This window comes from Rattus norvegicus, chromosome 2 (genome assembly GCF_021556685.1).
Source record: "Rattus norvegicus strain SHRSP/BbbUtx chromosome 2, alternate assembly SHRSP_T2T, whole genome shotgun sequence".
Lineage (NCBI taxonomy): Eukaryota > Metazoa > Chordata > Mammalia > Rodentia > Muridae > Rattus > Rattus norvegicus.
In genome coordinates, this window is record NC_141535.1 from 86,408,822 (window position 1) to 86,422,873 (window position 14,052).

At 39.1% G+C, this 14,052-nt stretch overlaps 1 protein-coding gene across 2 annotated transcripts; it reads left to right on the plus strand.

Moving 5' to 3' along the window:
* Window positions 1-4,020: 4,020 nt before the first annotated feature.
* Zfp458 (zinc finger protein 458) lies at window positions 4,021-13,418 on the plus strand. 2 transcript variants are annotated; one of them, NM_001142962.1, is given in 4 exon segments: window positions 4,021-4,058; window positions 8,442-8,568; window positions 9,020-9,115; window positions 10,511-13,418. In NM_001142962.1, coding segments are annotated over 4 exon segments (2,259 nt in total). In that variant the 5' UTR covers window positions 4,021-4,052; the 3' UTR covers window positions 12,541-13,418.
* Window positions 13,419-14,052: the final 634 nt, after the last annotated feature.

Consider the following 14,052-nt stretch of genomic DNA (forward strand, 5'->3'; position numbering starts at 1 on the left):
TTGAAAGTAGGATTGGATATTGAGAGAGTCAGGGTGATATATTACCATGCCAACTAGCTGGACTTCTGGGAGAAGACATGATTTCATGGTGGCAGGAATTTGAGAGAGCTCATTACATTGAATCAACATTTTCTAGAACTTTTAAACTTGCCAAGTTTGTAGTGCAACCAATTTAAACTTATTCCTGACTAGTTTACAAGTAAATGAGGCTCAAACTAATGTTATTTTGTCAGGGACCGGACTAGCCTGATTCCTGAGAAGGGCTTGACCTTTTCAAAGAAAGAACATGTCCCCGGAAGACTGTTGCCTCCTTGTCTAAGGAGAATATCTTTCGGTTTAGAGATTCACCTTATGTCCTTGGGCACTTCCCAGTACTCCCCCCACCCTAAGCTTCAGTTCCTGCTTCAATTCCTGCTTCAGAGCTTTAAATGCTGTACATTTCTCTCAATAAACAGACCTTGACAAGGACACTGCTTGGTCTTGCTCCTCTTTCTCGCCCTTTCTCCCGCAGGTATGGGTCCCCCTCGACCTCCACAAATAACTGGGTCCCCACTGGTGGGGGCATTATTTTACTTGGCTTTGACAATTACTGGGGCTTGGAGGTAACCCCTAATCAAATTTTCTAACTGCTGGCCTGGCTACCTCCCCAGTGGTGTTCCCCAAATATTTGCTGTTCCTCTGTGCTCATGGTAGCTCTCTTCCCATGGCACCTTATCTTCTCTGCTCCCTATTCTCCTCCTTTCTTACACACACACACATCCAGGTAATTAAAAAACTATCTACCTTTAATCCCTCCAGTATTTGCTGTAGTCATTTTTTAACCAATAGTTTCAAATTAAAAAAACATGGCTTGCATAACAAAAGCTGGCAAATGTAAGGATTCACTCATAGGCCTAGATCTTCAGGTGCAGAATTTAGTGTTGCGAGACATAGCAACAGCAACAGGCCAATATTAACACAACGTGGTAAGAACCATCCAAAGTCATTATTTTTGTGCAGCAAAATAAGTGAAGTATGCGAATGTACTATAAAGTCACATACTGAAGCTCAGTGATCAATCTTTTATAAAGTTGCCATTTGCAATATAAACTCTTGACCCAACTCAGAATATATTGAGAGAAGATATGGAACTAACTAAACAATTCATGTGCCTGTCTGTGAGGCCTACAATGTATCTGGAGGAAAGTTACAGGCTCAGTGTGGTAGACATAAGAGGTCTTGAGAGCTGCATGAGCAAGGAGTCTATTTCACTGGATTTTTGCTTATTTCAGATGAAATGTTGTGTGTTTTTTAATGGAAAATGGAAGGTGTCTAATCATTTGTTTTAGTATGTATATTTAATATTGAGATGTTGTAGTAAGATTATAAAAAATAAAACTGTCTTTTACTCCCACTAGACCTGGCACCACAGTGCCCCAAGATATCTAGATATCTTAATCTCAGTCAGCAAAGCATCTCACCAGCTTTGTTCCACCCCATTTCACACTGCCGAAGGCTTCTCTCTGAGCCTAGCAGCAATCTCTCTACCTATCTAGTTCCCAAGGCAGGTTATCACCATGCTAGAAATATACATCTCAATTCTGTGGCAGCCCATGGATGGCACCACCCATAATGGGTCCTCCCACCCTGCTCACTATTTGAGAAAATGACTGACAGCATGGAGGCATTTCCTCAAGGGAGGCTCCTTTCTCTGTGATAACTTCACCTTGTGTCAAGTTGACACACAAAGCCAGCCAGCACAAACATCAATTTTTTTCAAAACAGGAAACCTAAGTTTTATTTTATTTTATTTTATTTTGCCAGTGTTTTCCAGATAGGGTTGTTCTATACAGAGCTGACATTCCAGAAACTCACTCTAAAGGCCAAGCTGCCCTGAAGTACAGAGATCCAAGTCCCTCTGACCCATGACTGCTGCAATCAAAGGAATATACCACCATGGGGCCCATAAATACTTTTAAATATTTTTTATTTTATATTACTCACAGTGTGTGTGCCTGTCTGTCTATGTCACTGTGTTCATCTCTTTTACATGAGCCTCATGATGTCAAAAGAGTTAGGATGATCCTCTAGAACTGCTCCTATATGTGCTTGTGAGTCACCATGTGCATGCTAAGAAACAAAGTCACACCCTATAAGAATTAATTACTGTCAGATACTGAACAATCTCTTTAGCCTACTGTAAGCATAGGTTTTAAAGGAATTTGCGTAAACATATTGGATGCAGAAGGTTTGTATGGGAAAAGCTTAAATTGATTAAGTTATTATAAAATGATATTAGGGAATAAAGCTAAACCTGCCAGCATGGTCTAAACAAACTAACAAGGCCTGAGAATCCTGCTCTGGAAGAGTTTCATCAAAAGTGTTCATCATTGTGCCTAAGTGTGCCTGGGCCCCTAATATGCTGAATGAGGCTTCCTCTAGATTCTGCATGTTCAGTTGTGCCTACACCCTATAAGTTCCTCCTCCTCCTCTTGAATTAAAGAATCCCACTAGGAGGAAATGGAGACTGCAGAACAGTGGAGACTGAATGCTGCATCCTCAAGGATCAGCGCCTCTCATATGAGTCAGTAGATTCTCAGGTAGGTTGCCATGTAACAGACACAAGCATACATGTACACACTTACATACACATATTGAAAGCTTAGCCATGCTCAGAAATCTTAAGTCCTTATAGTTGCTGGCAATGCCCTTCACTGCAGCATTCAGGAGGAGGACAGACCAATCATGACCTCACTCTAAACAGACACGAACCAATCAAGTGTCCAGGTGAATGTACTGCTTGTTGACTCTAGTTCCTCTAAGTGGAGCTGCATCACTGCAATAGAAGAATTGAATAGGGACTTCACACAGTCTCTGCTCTGAAACAGATTCCCTGTCAGTCAGTATGTATCATGGAGGCATGGAGTTTTCCTTGTGATGGATGGAGTTTGTACCTTTGTCTCAGGCATCAATTGCCCAGGAATAAACCTTCCCAAGTAGACATGGGGATTCTCAGTGCCAATGGAGCGTCTGTACTATAGTGATCTCATCTGACAATCCTAAGGACGTATTTCTGATGCCTTTGTACTCAAGGAGGAATCATCTCAGTGCTCTGCTTAGAAGTGAGGGAAGTTCAAGACAGATACCAAATGTTTAAATAGTGTCAAACATGAACGATGACATGATCAGAGAGAGAGGGAGGCAGGGGGGGGGGGGAGAGAGAGAGAGAGAGAGAGAGAGAGAGAGAGAGAGAGAGGAGAGAGAGGAGGAGGAGGAGGAGGAGGAAGAGGAGATGAAGAAGAAGGAGGAGGAGGGGGGGAGGAGGAGGGGGGGAGGGAGGGAGGGAGGGAATTCGCAGTAAGGATCATCAAAGGGAACAAGGGAGATCCTATAGTGCACAGTGTGCCAAGAGTCAGTATACACAGCAGTGTGATCCCGGGAGCTCTGTGTCTCCTCTTAGGAGAGATGATGATGAGGAAAGCCTGTGTTCAGAGAACAGCAGGTGGTGACCAGTTTTGATTTCCAATTCTTTTGTCTGAAACACCGGAGATGCTGCATGTCAGGCGGTGTCACCAAGCCTGGTTTCAATAAATCTTAAATGCTCAGTCCTACATTACCTTCCTGCTTCCTAATTTTTTAAGTAAAGCAGGCCATGAAAGCATGGTTTCCCATGTGTTAGTATGATTTTACAAGCAGATTTGAGCTTTACATCAGGTTTTAGCAGAAATTACTAGCAAATGTGATAAACATTACTTGTAAGGTTCGACTCACAGACAAACATCGCGTACTGAGACCACAGCACTTTCAAAAAGTAAGAATGCCTTGAGGCTGGCTGCCAAAGACTGTTTCTTTCTGATTTCACTTGCTCACAGCTGGGCAGGTACCCAGGCAGTGCAGAAAACCTGTTTGGTGTGCTCCTGGAAGTCTTTTGCACTGACTTGTGGGAATTGTAGTCCCAACTATTATGACGTCACAAGGACTATCGGTATTAAACTTCCGGATTCGTTCTTCAGTCTTGTTTCTCCCCAAAGTAAAAGGAGTGTCCTGCTCAGATCTGGGCTTGGATCTCTGACATGGAGGTTGGTGCAGGGAGCAGCGCCGTCCTGCAATTCTGAGACACTGTGCATGGTGGCGAGTCGGTCTTGGAGGGAGCTGACTTGGGCTGATTGGGAGACGGGGAAGCTGCTGGCCTGGAGGTGCTGTGCTGACCGAGGATGCGCCACTGCCCCTGGGAGTAGGATTGACAGGGAGAACATTGGAAGCAACAGGATTGCCAGGGCAAGCTGGGTCTGATGACTGCATGAGATGCTGAAGGGAGCTCACTCAACTTTGCTGGAGAACTTGCTCTGCCAGAACGTGCTCTGCCTAGCTGTACCGTACTGACATGGCTGCAGTCAGATTCTCAGGACTTAAAGAACTCCTAAATTTCCTAGTGTCCAGGAGCAGAGAGTCTTGTGAGGGTGACCGTTGTATGGGATGTTAGCTCATTTTCCTTTGGAATGAATTGTTAGATTTGAATAGGAATTCATAGTGTACAACCCTGTCACCCGAATCATCACAATACATGTCTATATAGCCACAGAATAATCTTGGAATTAGAATGAACCAGTGTGTGCACAATCCAAATAATTAACCTCTGGGCTAAAGGGAGAGTTGAAGCGTTCAAGAACTTCTAAGCCTACAGAATGATATTGTCTAGTTCCATCCATTTGCCTGAAAAAATTCTTGATGTCCTTATTTTCAATAGCCTAGCAGTATTCTACTATGTAAATGAACCACATTTTCTTTATCTATTTGTTCGTCATGGGATATCTGTATTGTTTCCAGATTCTGGAGATTATGAATGAAGTTGCTTCCAACTTAGTTGAGCAAATTGCCCTGCTGTGTATGATGGAACATCTTTTGTATGTATGTCCGTCTCGAGGTAGAACTATGTACCCAGTTATCTGAGAAACTGCCAAATTCATTTCTATAGTGGTTCAACTTGACAGTCACACCAGCAATGGGGGAGTTTCCCTTTCATTCACATCCTTGCCAGCATGTGCTGTGACTTGAGTTTTTTAACTTAGTCATTCTGCTGAGTGTAAGGTAGAATCTCAGAATCGCTTTGATTTGCATTTTCCCGAAGGATAAGGATGTTAGAACTTTTTAAGGCCTTTCTTGGCCATTAGAGATTCCTCTGTTGAGAATTCTGTGCTTAGCTCTTTACCTCATTTTTAAGTTGGGTTATTTGGGTTGTTGTTTTCTATATATATTTTGGGTATCATCCCCCACCCATGGGATGTGGGGTTTATGAAGATCTTTTTCCATTCTGTAGGCTGTCATTTTTTTTTCCTATTGACAGTGTCCTTTGCCTTGCTGAAGCTTTTCAGTTTCACGAGGTCCTATTTATTAATCATTGATCTTAGTGCCTGAGCTATTTGGTGTTCCATTCAGGAGGTTGTCTTTTGACAAGATGGCCATATTTACCATGTTATTTTTACTTATCTGTGATCATGGGAAATCATTCCATCTTTTGATATCTTAGTCACATTTCTTTTTCAGATAGTTGAACTTCTTGTCTTACAGGCCTTTTACTTGCTTGGTTAGAATTACACCAGGATATTTTATAATATTTGTGGATATCATGAAGGGTGTTGTTTCCCTGCTTTCTTTGTCAACCCATTTATTGTTCGTATAACTGAGGGCCACTGATTTTGTTTTTGTAATTTGTTTTGCTTTTTTTTTGAGCTGATTTTCTATCTAGCCATTTTGCTGATGGTGTTTATCTGCTGTAGGAGGACTCTGGTAGAGTTGTGGGGATCACTTATGCATACATCATATCATCTGTGAATAATACTTTGACTTCTTCCTTTCCAAATTGTATCCCTTCTTGTTATTTTATTGTTCTGGCTAGAACTTCAAGTACTATATTGAAGAGATATGGGGAGATGGACAGCCTTGTCTTGTCCATGATTTTAGTGGAATTGCTTTAAGTTTCTCTCCATCTAATTTGATATTGGCTATTCACTTGCTGTATGTTGCTCTTACTGTGTGTAGGTATGCACCTTGTATCCCTGATCTCTCCAAGGCTTTTAACATAAAGAGGTGCTGGATTTTTTCAAAGTTTTTTTTTCAGTATCTAAGGAGATTGACATGAAATATTTGGTTGTTTCAGATTGTTTATATGGTGGATTAAGTTGATGGGTTTTCATAGCCACCCCTGAGCTCTTGGTGGATAATGTTTTAGATGTGTTCATAGATTTAGTTTGTGAGTACTTTATTGAATATTTTTGCATCAATGTTCATAAGGAAAATTGGTCTGAAATGCTCTTTCTTTGTGGAGTCTTTGTGTGGTTTATGTATCATGGCGACCACTACATTGCCTAGAGGAGCTGTCGGCAGGTAGAGAGTAGGGGTAAGAGTTCCTGCAGTTCCTTTTCAATCCATATTTATGTTCTTCCACTCCCCTAAGTATAGCCTCCCAGTTCTTCCCAGTTTCCCCATGAGGTCATATGCACCTTCCATTGTGTCATATGTATCTTCCATTCTGTCTCTCTCTTTTCTTTTTAATTTATTTTTTTATGTATTCATTTTACATTCCACTCACAGCTCACCTCCTTGTCACCCCCTCCCACAATTCTTCCGCTATTCCCCTCCTTCTCCTTTGAGTTGGTTGTGGTTCCCCTGGGTTTCCTTCCACACCCTGGCACTTCAAGTTTCTGTGAGGCTAGGTGCCTCCTCTCCCACTGAGACCTGACAAGGCAGCCCAGCTAGAAGACCATATCCCAAGTACAGGTAACAGGTTTTGGGGTTTCTCCCATCCCACTTGTTCAGAACCCATATGAAGGTCAAGCTTCACATCTACTGTATATCAGTGGGGAGACCTACGACCAGCCCATGTATGCTCTTTAATTGGTGGTTCAGACTCAGAGCTCCAAAGTTCCAGATTAGTTGATTCTGTTGGTCTTCCTGTGGAGTTCTTATTCACTTTGGGGCCCTTCCTTCCTCCTATTCTTCCATAAGGGTCCCCAAGCTCCATCCACTCATTGGCTATGGGTGTCTGTATTTGTCTGAAAAAGCTGCTGAGTGGAGCCTCTTAGAGGACAACATGCTCATGTCTGTATGGTTTAGGAGTCTGATGGAGGTAGAGGAGAGATCAGGGGGGAATCCCATACTCTCTCTCTTATGCTCCCAAACAGCATCCCTGCAGGGTTTCAAGGGCTTCATGAACAGCAAAATAACAAGGCGGGGGAGGCAGGAAGGCAGCTTGCCCAACACAACTTATTAGCTGTTTTTTGTTCAAATTGGGGGAATCTGACCCCCACTTGTTCTTATAGGCATATTCGTGCACAAGCACAATTAGATGAAAACGCTTCTGGGGGTAATCACTTAAATCCTGTATGAACAGTAAAGCATACATACATCTCTTAGAGGGACACTATTAGCTAAATACAGATCATATGTGAATAAGAGGATACTTGTTGTCAAGTCTATAAACATGGGTTTTATAGATTGAGTGGAAAAACAGTTTTAAAATAAATAAGGAAAACTAACTACAAGAAAAATCTTGGAGGAGACTCAGTGGCAGCAGAGATTTTAGCCACAGTGATAGGATAAAGTTCAGTCCACTAGCAATCTGTTCTAAGCTTGTATAGAAAACAGGTTTACATTCCTCTCCTTAAAGGAACAACCCTCTAGTCCTACATTCTCTAGCACTTTGTTGCGAAAACATTGGAGTGCATTAAAGAAGCTTCTGCTCCGGTTGAAGTGACCATGTAATCTTTGTCTATAATATTCTGTCATTTATTGTATTTATTAACTTGCATATTGTGAACCATCACCACACTTAAGCGATAAATCCAACTTCTTCATGGTCAGTGTTTTCAACATGTGTCTGTATTTTCTTTGCAAGTTTTTTTCTTCCCAATATATTTTTTGAGCACTTAGACTTTGACTTCATTATGGATATTGGTTACTAAAATTCTTTTGTTGTTGCAGTTTTTGTTGGGTCTCTATCTGATTTTGTTATTAACGTGATACTAGCTTCATAAAATTTGTCTGTAGGTACACTTTCTGTTCATATATTTACTAAATGTTTGAAGAAAACATACACAGGAATGAAAATGAAATCTCAAGAAAACTAAACCTTTGGGGGTGTATTGAAAGCAATCTTGTGGATGAAGAGTATAGCGGTAATTGCCTACAAGAAACTATGAGAAAGAACACGGAGAAATGACTGAATGATGCAATGAAGAAATTTTCGATAAGCAAGAACAAACATAATCCAATTCCTGTCAAAAGCACAGAATAAAAAGAAAAAGAAACAAACAAAATAAATAAATAAACAAACAAAACAACAGAAGAGAAATAATTGATAATTGGGGCAGCCAGATCTTGGGGAACAGAAGTTAGCATTTGAATACATAGGACCAAACTAACCTCCCAAAATAATGTCTAATATTTATTCTTTTTTTTTCCAGGATATACTGTCATTCAGAGATGTGGCCATTGATTTCTCTGCAGAGGAGTTGGAATACCTTGGTCCTGCTCAGTGGAGTCTGTACCGGGATGTGATGTTGGAGAATTACAGCAACCTTGTGTTCCTGGGTGAGTATAGCTTTCGTGATGAATTCTTAATTAATTGTCCACATTAAACTTGCTCCCTTTGTACAGTACCTCATGGGAGCTTGTGCTTCCAACAGGGAGATTTTTAAGAAAAATTAATATTACTCATATAGCTTAGCACTACATCTTGTGTTCATAGCCCCCTATTAAATGTATCACTTGTATTAGAAAATAAGTGGTTCGCCTTAAAAAGACTGTCACACACTTGGGTTTTAAAAATTTCTCCCTATAACTGAGGGATATGAAGCTTGGACCTCACAAACTCTAAGTCCCTCCTAAGTATTCTGATGTGCTCAGCAGAAAATAAATGAGAACTAATTTTCTACACTCCTTTTTTATTTTTAAATCTTCTCATCCTTGCTCACACAATTCTGGAGGGGCATTTTATTTCCCAGGAGAACATACTAACAATGTTCTCTTTTCCCACAAACAGGTCTTGCTTCCTCTAAGCCATACCTGATTACACTTCTGGAACAAATAAAAGAGCCTTCAGATATGAAGAAACGAGAGGCTATCACTCTGCACCCAGGTATGTCAGAAGGAAGGTGTCAGAGAACAGAGTAGGAAATTTTAAGATACAGCATAAAGCCATTGAGACAAAATATTCTGGTATAAATCATCTTTTAAATATCCAATTTTCTCTTTCTTTCAAAGGAGGACATCATGTTATGAGTTCCATAAGTTTTGTTTTCTTCTACCATGAGAATAACTTGTGTTTCCCATGACAGCCTAACCTTTGTCATTTCCATGTCATTTTTATTTGGCTATTTTTGTTTTTCATAAGATACGTGTGCATGCATTTTTAAAAGGGATGGTTTTTCTCTATCCCAGCTAGCTCTCAAATGAATGAGACAAAGACTATAGGACTTATTTGATGAGATTTAAAAAAACATGACTGAGGTGTTAATAATTGATTATAATCTTCTAAATTAATCTGACTGTCTCCCAGCCAAAATCTCTATGATACCATTGTACTATTGGTCTGGTTCTCTGGGCTTCAGACATCTATTCATGTGTCTCTGGACCCCTTCCTCATAGCTATCCCCACCCCAACCCACCCATCTCTCTCTCTCTTTGTGTGTGTGTGTGTGTGTGTGTGTGTGTGTGTGTGTGTGTGTGTCCCTTGCTGGCAGAAGTCCAGCTCTTTTCTCTCTTCAGGCCAGGCCAGCTATTGGCTGGTCACTTTTATTGACAAATCAGAAAATTAATGGGGAACAATATTTATACAAATTCAAAATGAGAGATTCTAAAAACAAGAATTATAATACCATGTCTGGATGGTAAGAAGATAGGGGGCAGAGAAATCAGAGTTTGAATTACAGAATAATCTTTATACAACGTGCAAAAACATTATGCGTTAAGATTTGTGTAAAACTCCTTGTCTTGAATTTTTGAAATTTATTCTTTTATGTTATTATGAAAGTGTTCTAATGCCACCTAGCTTTTACCGCTTCTAAAACCAAGCTACATATTTAGAATATATACATACATGCATATTGTTTATTCACGTGTTATGTATTCAGAAAAAAATATATTGCTTATTCAGGTGTTTTCCAAGTTACACTATTTTATAATTTTTTAAAAGTAATCATAAAACCTTTATATTTATTTAAGGGGTTGATTTGCATTTATATATAAGGGTGTTCATAGTTGATATGTTTTGCTTACATGTGTGCATTTGATTACTATTCCTTTGTTTCTATATTCTATGTCATCATGGTCTTCTTAAGTGGAAGTTTACATGACTTTCTCCTCTTCTGTGCTGTAAATTAGGCCTCAATAAATACAGATAGAAATTTGAATATAGCTTATAAGTTTTATAGAGAAATGCAAGTATGAGTTAATGTTTCATTTTAGAAATAAGCATTGTAAATATACAGAATATTACTCTGTTTTTATTCATTTCTCAATTCTTCATCACCAGGGGGAAAATGCTATATGTGCGAAGAATGTGGCCAAGTCTTTGAGTGGAAAAAAGTACTTCAGAATCACCAGAAAATTCATTTAAGAGCAAAGCCTTACAAGTGTGAAGAATGTGGCAAGTCTTTCCATTTTCCATCATTACTTTCTGCACACAAAAGAAATCATACAGGAGAAAAACTCTACAACTGTGAAATATGTTGTAAAGCCTTCCATGCTTCTTCACTGCTTTCTTTACACAAGAGAATTCATACAGGACAGAAACCCCACGAGTCTGAAAATTATAGCAAGGACTTCCATTATCCATCATTACTTTCTCAAAACAAGGTAGTTCATACAGGAGAAAAATCCTACCAATGTGAAGACCATGGCAAGACCTTCCATTATCCATCAACATTTTCCAAGCATAAGAAAATTCATACAGGAGAGAAACCACACAAGTGTGAAGTATGTGGCAAGGCCTTCGACTATCCATCAAGACTTTCCAACCATAAGAGAATTCATACAGGAGAAAAACCCTACAAATGTGAAGTATGTGACAGAGCCTTCCATGATCCATCAAAACTTTCTCAACACAAAATAATTCATACAGGAGAAAAACCCTACAAATGTGACGTTTGTGGCAAGGCCTTTCATTATCCATCCATACTTTCTAAACATAAGATAATTCATACAGAAGAGAATCTCTGCAAGTGTGATATATGTGGCAAGGCCTTCCATTATCCATTATTACTTTCTCAACACAAAATAGTTCATACAGGAGAAAAACCCTACAAATGTGAAGACTGTGGCAAAGCCTTCTATTATCCATCAAGACTTTCCAGACATAAGAAAATACATACAGGAGAGAAACCATACAAGTGTGAAGTATGTGGCAAGGCCTTCCATTATCTATCCATACTTTCTAAACACAAGATAGTTCATACAGAAGAGAATCCCTACAAGTGTGAAGTATGTGGCAAGGCCTTTGATTATCCATCAAGGCTTTCCAACCATAAAAAAATTCATACAGAAGAGAAACCATACAAGTGTGAAGTATGTGGAAATGCCTTCTGTTTTTCATCATCACTTCGTAAACACAAGATAATTCACACAGGAGAGAAACCCTACAAGTGTGAAGTATGTGGCAAGGCCTTTGGTTCTCCATCAAGACTTTCCAAACATAAGAAAATTCATACAGAAGAGAAACCATACAAGTGTGAAGTATGTGGAAAGGCCTTCCACTTTCCATCATTACTCTCGGTACACAAGAGAATTCATACGGGAGAAAAACCCTACAAGTGTGAGATATGTGGCAAAGCCTTCTATTGTGCATCAACACTTTCTGTACACAAGAGAATTCATACTGGAGAAAACAACTACAAGTGTGAAGTATGTGGCAAAGCCTTCCATTGTCCATCAACACTTTCAGTGCACAGGAGAATTCATACTCAAGAAAAACCATACAAGTGTGAAGTATGTGGCCAGGCATTCCATGTTTCATCTAAACTCTCTTATCATAAGAGAATTCATACAGCAGAAAAACCCTACAAATGTGAAATTTGTGGCAAGGCCTTCTATTATCCATCAAGACTTTCCAAGCATAAGATAGTTCATATGGGAGAGAAACGCTACCATGGTCAAGCATGTGGCAAGGCCCTTGATTATCCATCAAGACATTCTAAACATAAGAAACTTAATCCAGGAGAGAAACCACACAAATGTGAAATATGTGGAAAAGCCTTCCACTTTCCATCATTACTTTCGATACACAAGAAAATTCATACTGGAGAAAAAACCTGTAAGTGTGAAGTATGTGGCAAGGACTTCCATTATCCATCAAGACTTTCAAACCACAAGAAAATTCATACAGAAGGGAAAGCATACAAGTGTGATATTTGTGACAAGACCTTCAATTATAAATCATTACTTTCTAAACACAAGATTGGTCATACAGTAGAGAATACCTACCACAGTGAAGTATGTGGGAAGGCCTTTGGTTATTCCTCAAGAATTTCCAAAGATAAGAAACTTCATTCAGGAGAGAAACTATAAATGTGCAAAGTGTTTGGAAACACCTTCCATTTTCCATCATCACTTTCAACCACAAGAGAACTCATACAGGAGAAAAGACCTACAAATGCGAAGTATGTGACAGCACTTCTATCATCCTTCAAGACTTTCCAACCATAAGCAAATTCATATAGGAGAGAAATCATATAAGTGTGAAGAATGTGGAAAGGACTTCTATTTTCCATTATCACTTTCTAAACACAAGACAATTCATATAGTAGAGAAACTCTACAAATATGAAGTATGTGTCCTGGCCTCCTATTGTCCATAATTACTTTCTCAACACAAGGAAATTCATTACAGATGTGAAATCCTACAATTGTATAAGTCTTGTCCTTTGGAACTTCCCAGATTCTTTCTACTCATTTCATAGCCTGTTCTGGAGAGGAACATTACAAATATGAGGAATGTGGAAAAGCGTTCTCTACAAAGTCATACTTAAGTCTACACAAGTTAACTCACAATGTGAAGGACATATACAAATGCAAAGAATATGGCAAAATGCTCAACAAAAACTTTAGGGATCATCAAAGAATTTGTTCTGGAGGAAAAAACCATATGAATGTAAAGAATGTGTCAAATTATTTAGAAGTTGCATTAACTGATCAAACACAGGGTAATTCTTACTAGAGACAAACTTAAAAATATGAAGAACATTGCAAAAACTATTACCAGTCTTCTGGTATTAAACAACACTAAAGAATTCATTTGTCAAAGAAACCATACAAATGTGAAGAATGTGCCAAGGTCTTCTGGACATACTAAGAACAATTGAACCATTTCACAATTCATACTAGACTGAAATGCACCTGTGAAAAATATTGCAAACCCTTTAATAAACTTACTTATATTTCTCAACACAACGTAGTTCAACCTGGAGTGAATTAGTACAAATGTTAAAATGTTAAAAAAAAAGTTCATACTTCTTGAGACCCCAAATTTTATCAAGAACTTCATTCTGAATAGAAGTTTGCAGAGTATGTATATTTGGAAATCATTCATAACAACCATTTCAAAGCTGGAGCTGTCAGATTCTGTGTTTGTCCTTGCGGATTTGGGGTTGATAGTACTTGCTGTCTTTTGTGTTTTCTGTTTTGGAGACAGAATGTTTCTTCTCTGACAGTGTGTGGTAAAAATAGTGACTTGTTTTTCTATTGTAGGAGCTCACAGTCAATGTGAGTCTCACATAACACATGGACTGTGGTCTTTAGTAGTGTTGTAATTAAGAAATATTTTGTGAACCCTCAAGTTGTAGCCTATCTTATGAGATAAAGGCAAGGTTAGTGTGGGTCTTTCAAGTTGTAGCCTATTTTACTTATGAGATGAAAGTAAGGTTAGGGAAAGAGAATTTGAATGTTATGATTTAAAGCTTTGTGGATAGAGGACTTTATTCCACAGAAAAGCAAGAGTTTTGGGTATAGCCCTCACTCTAATTGTTTGGGTATCTGCATGAAGACCAAGCTGCACATCTGCTACATATGTTCAAGGATGCTA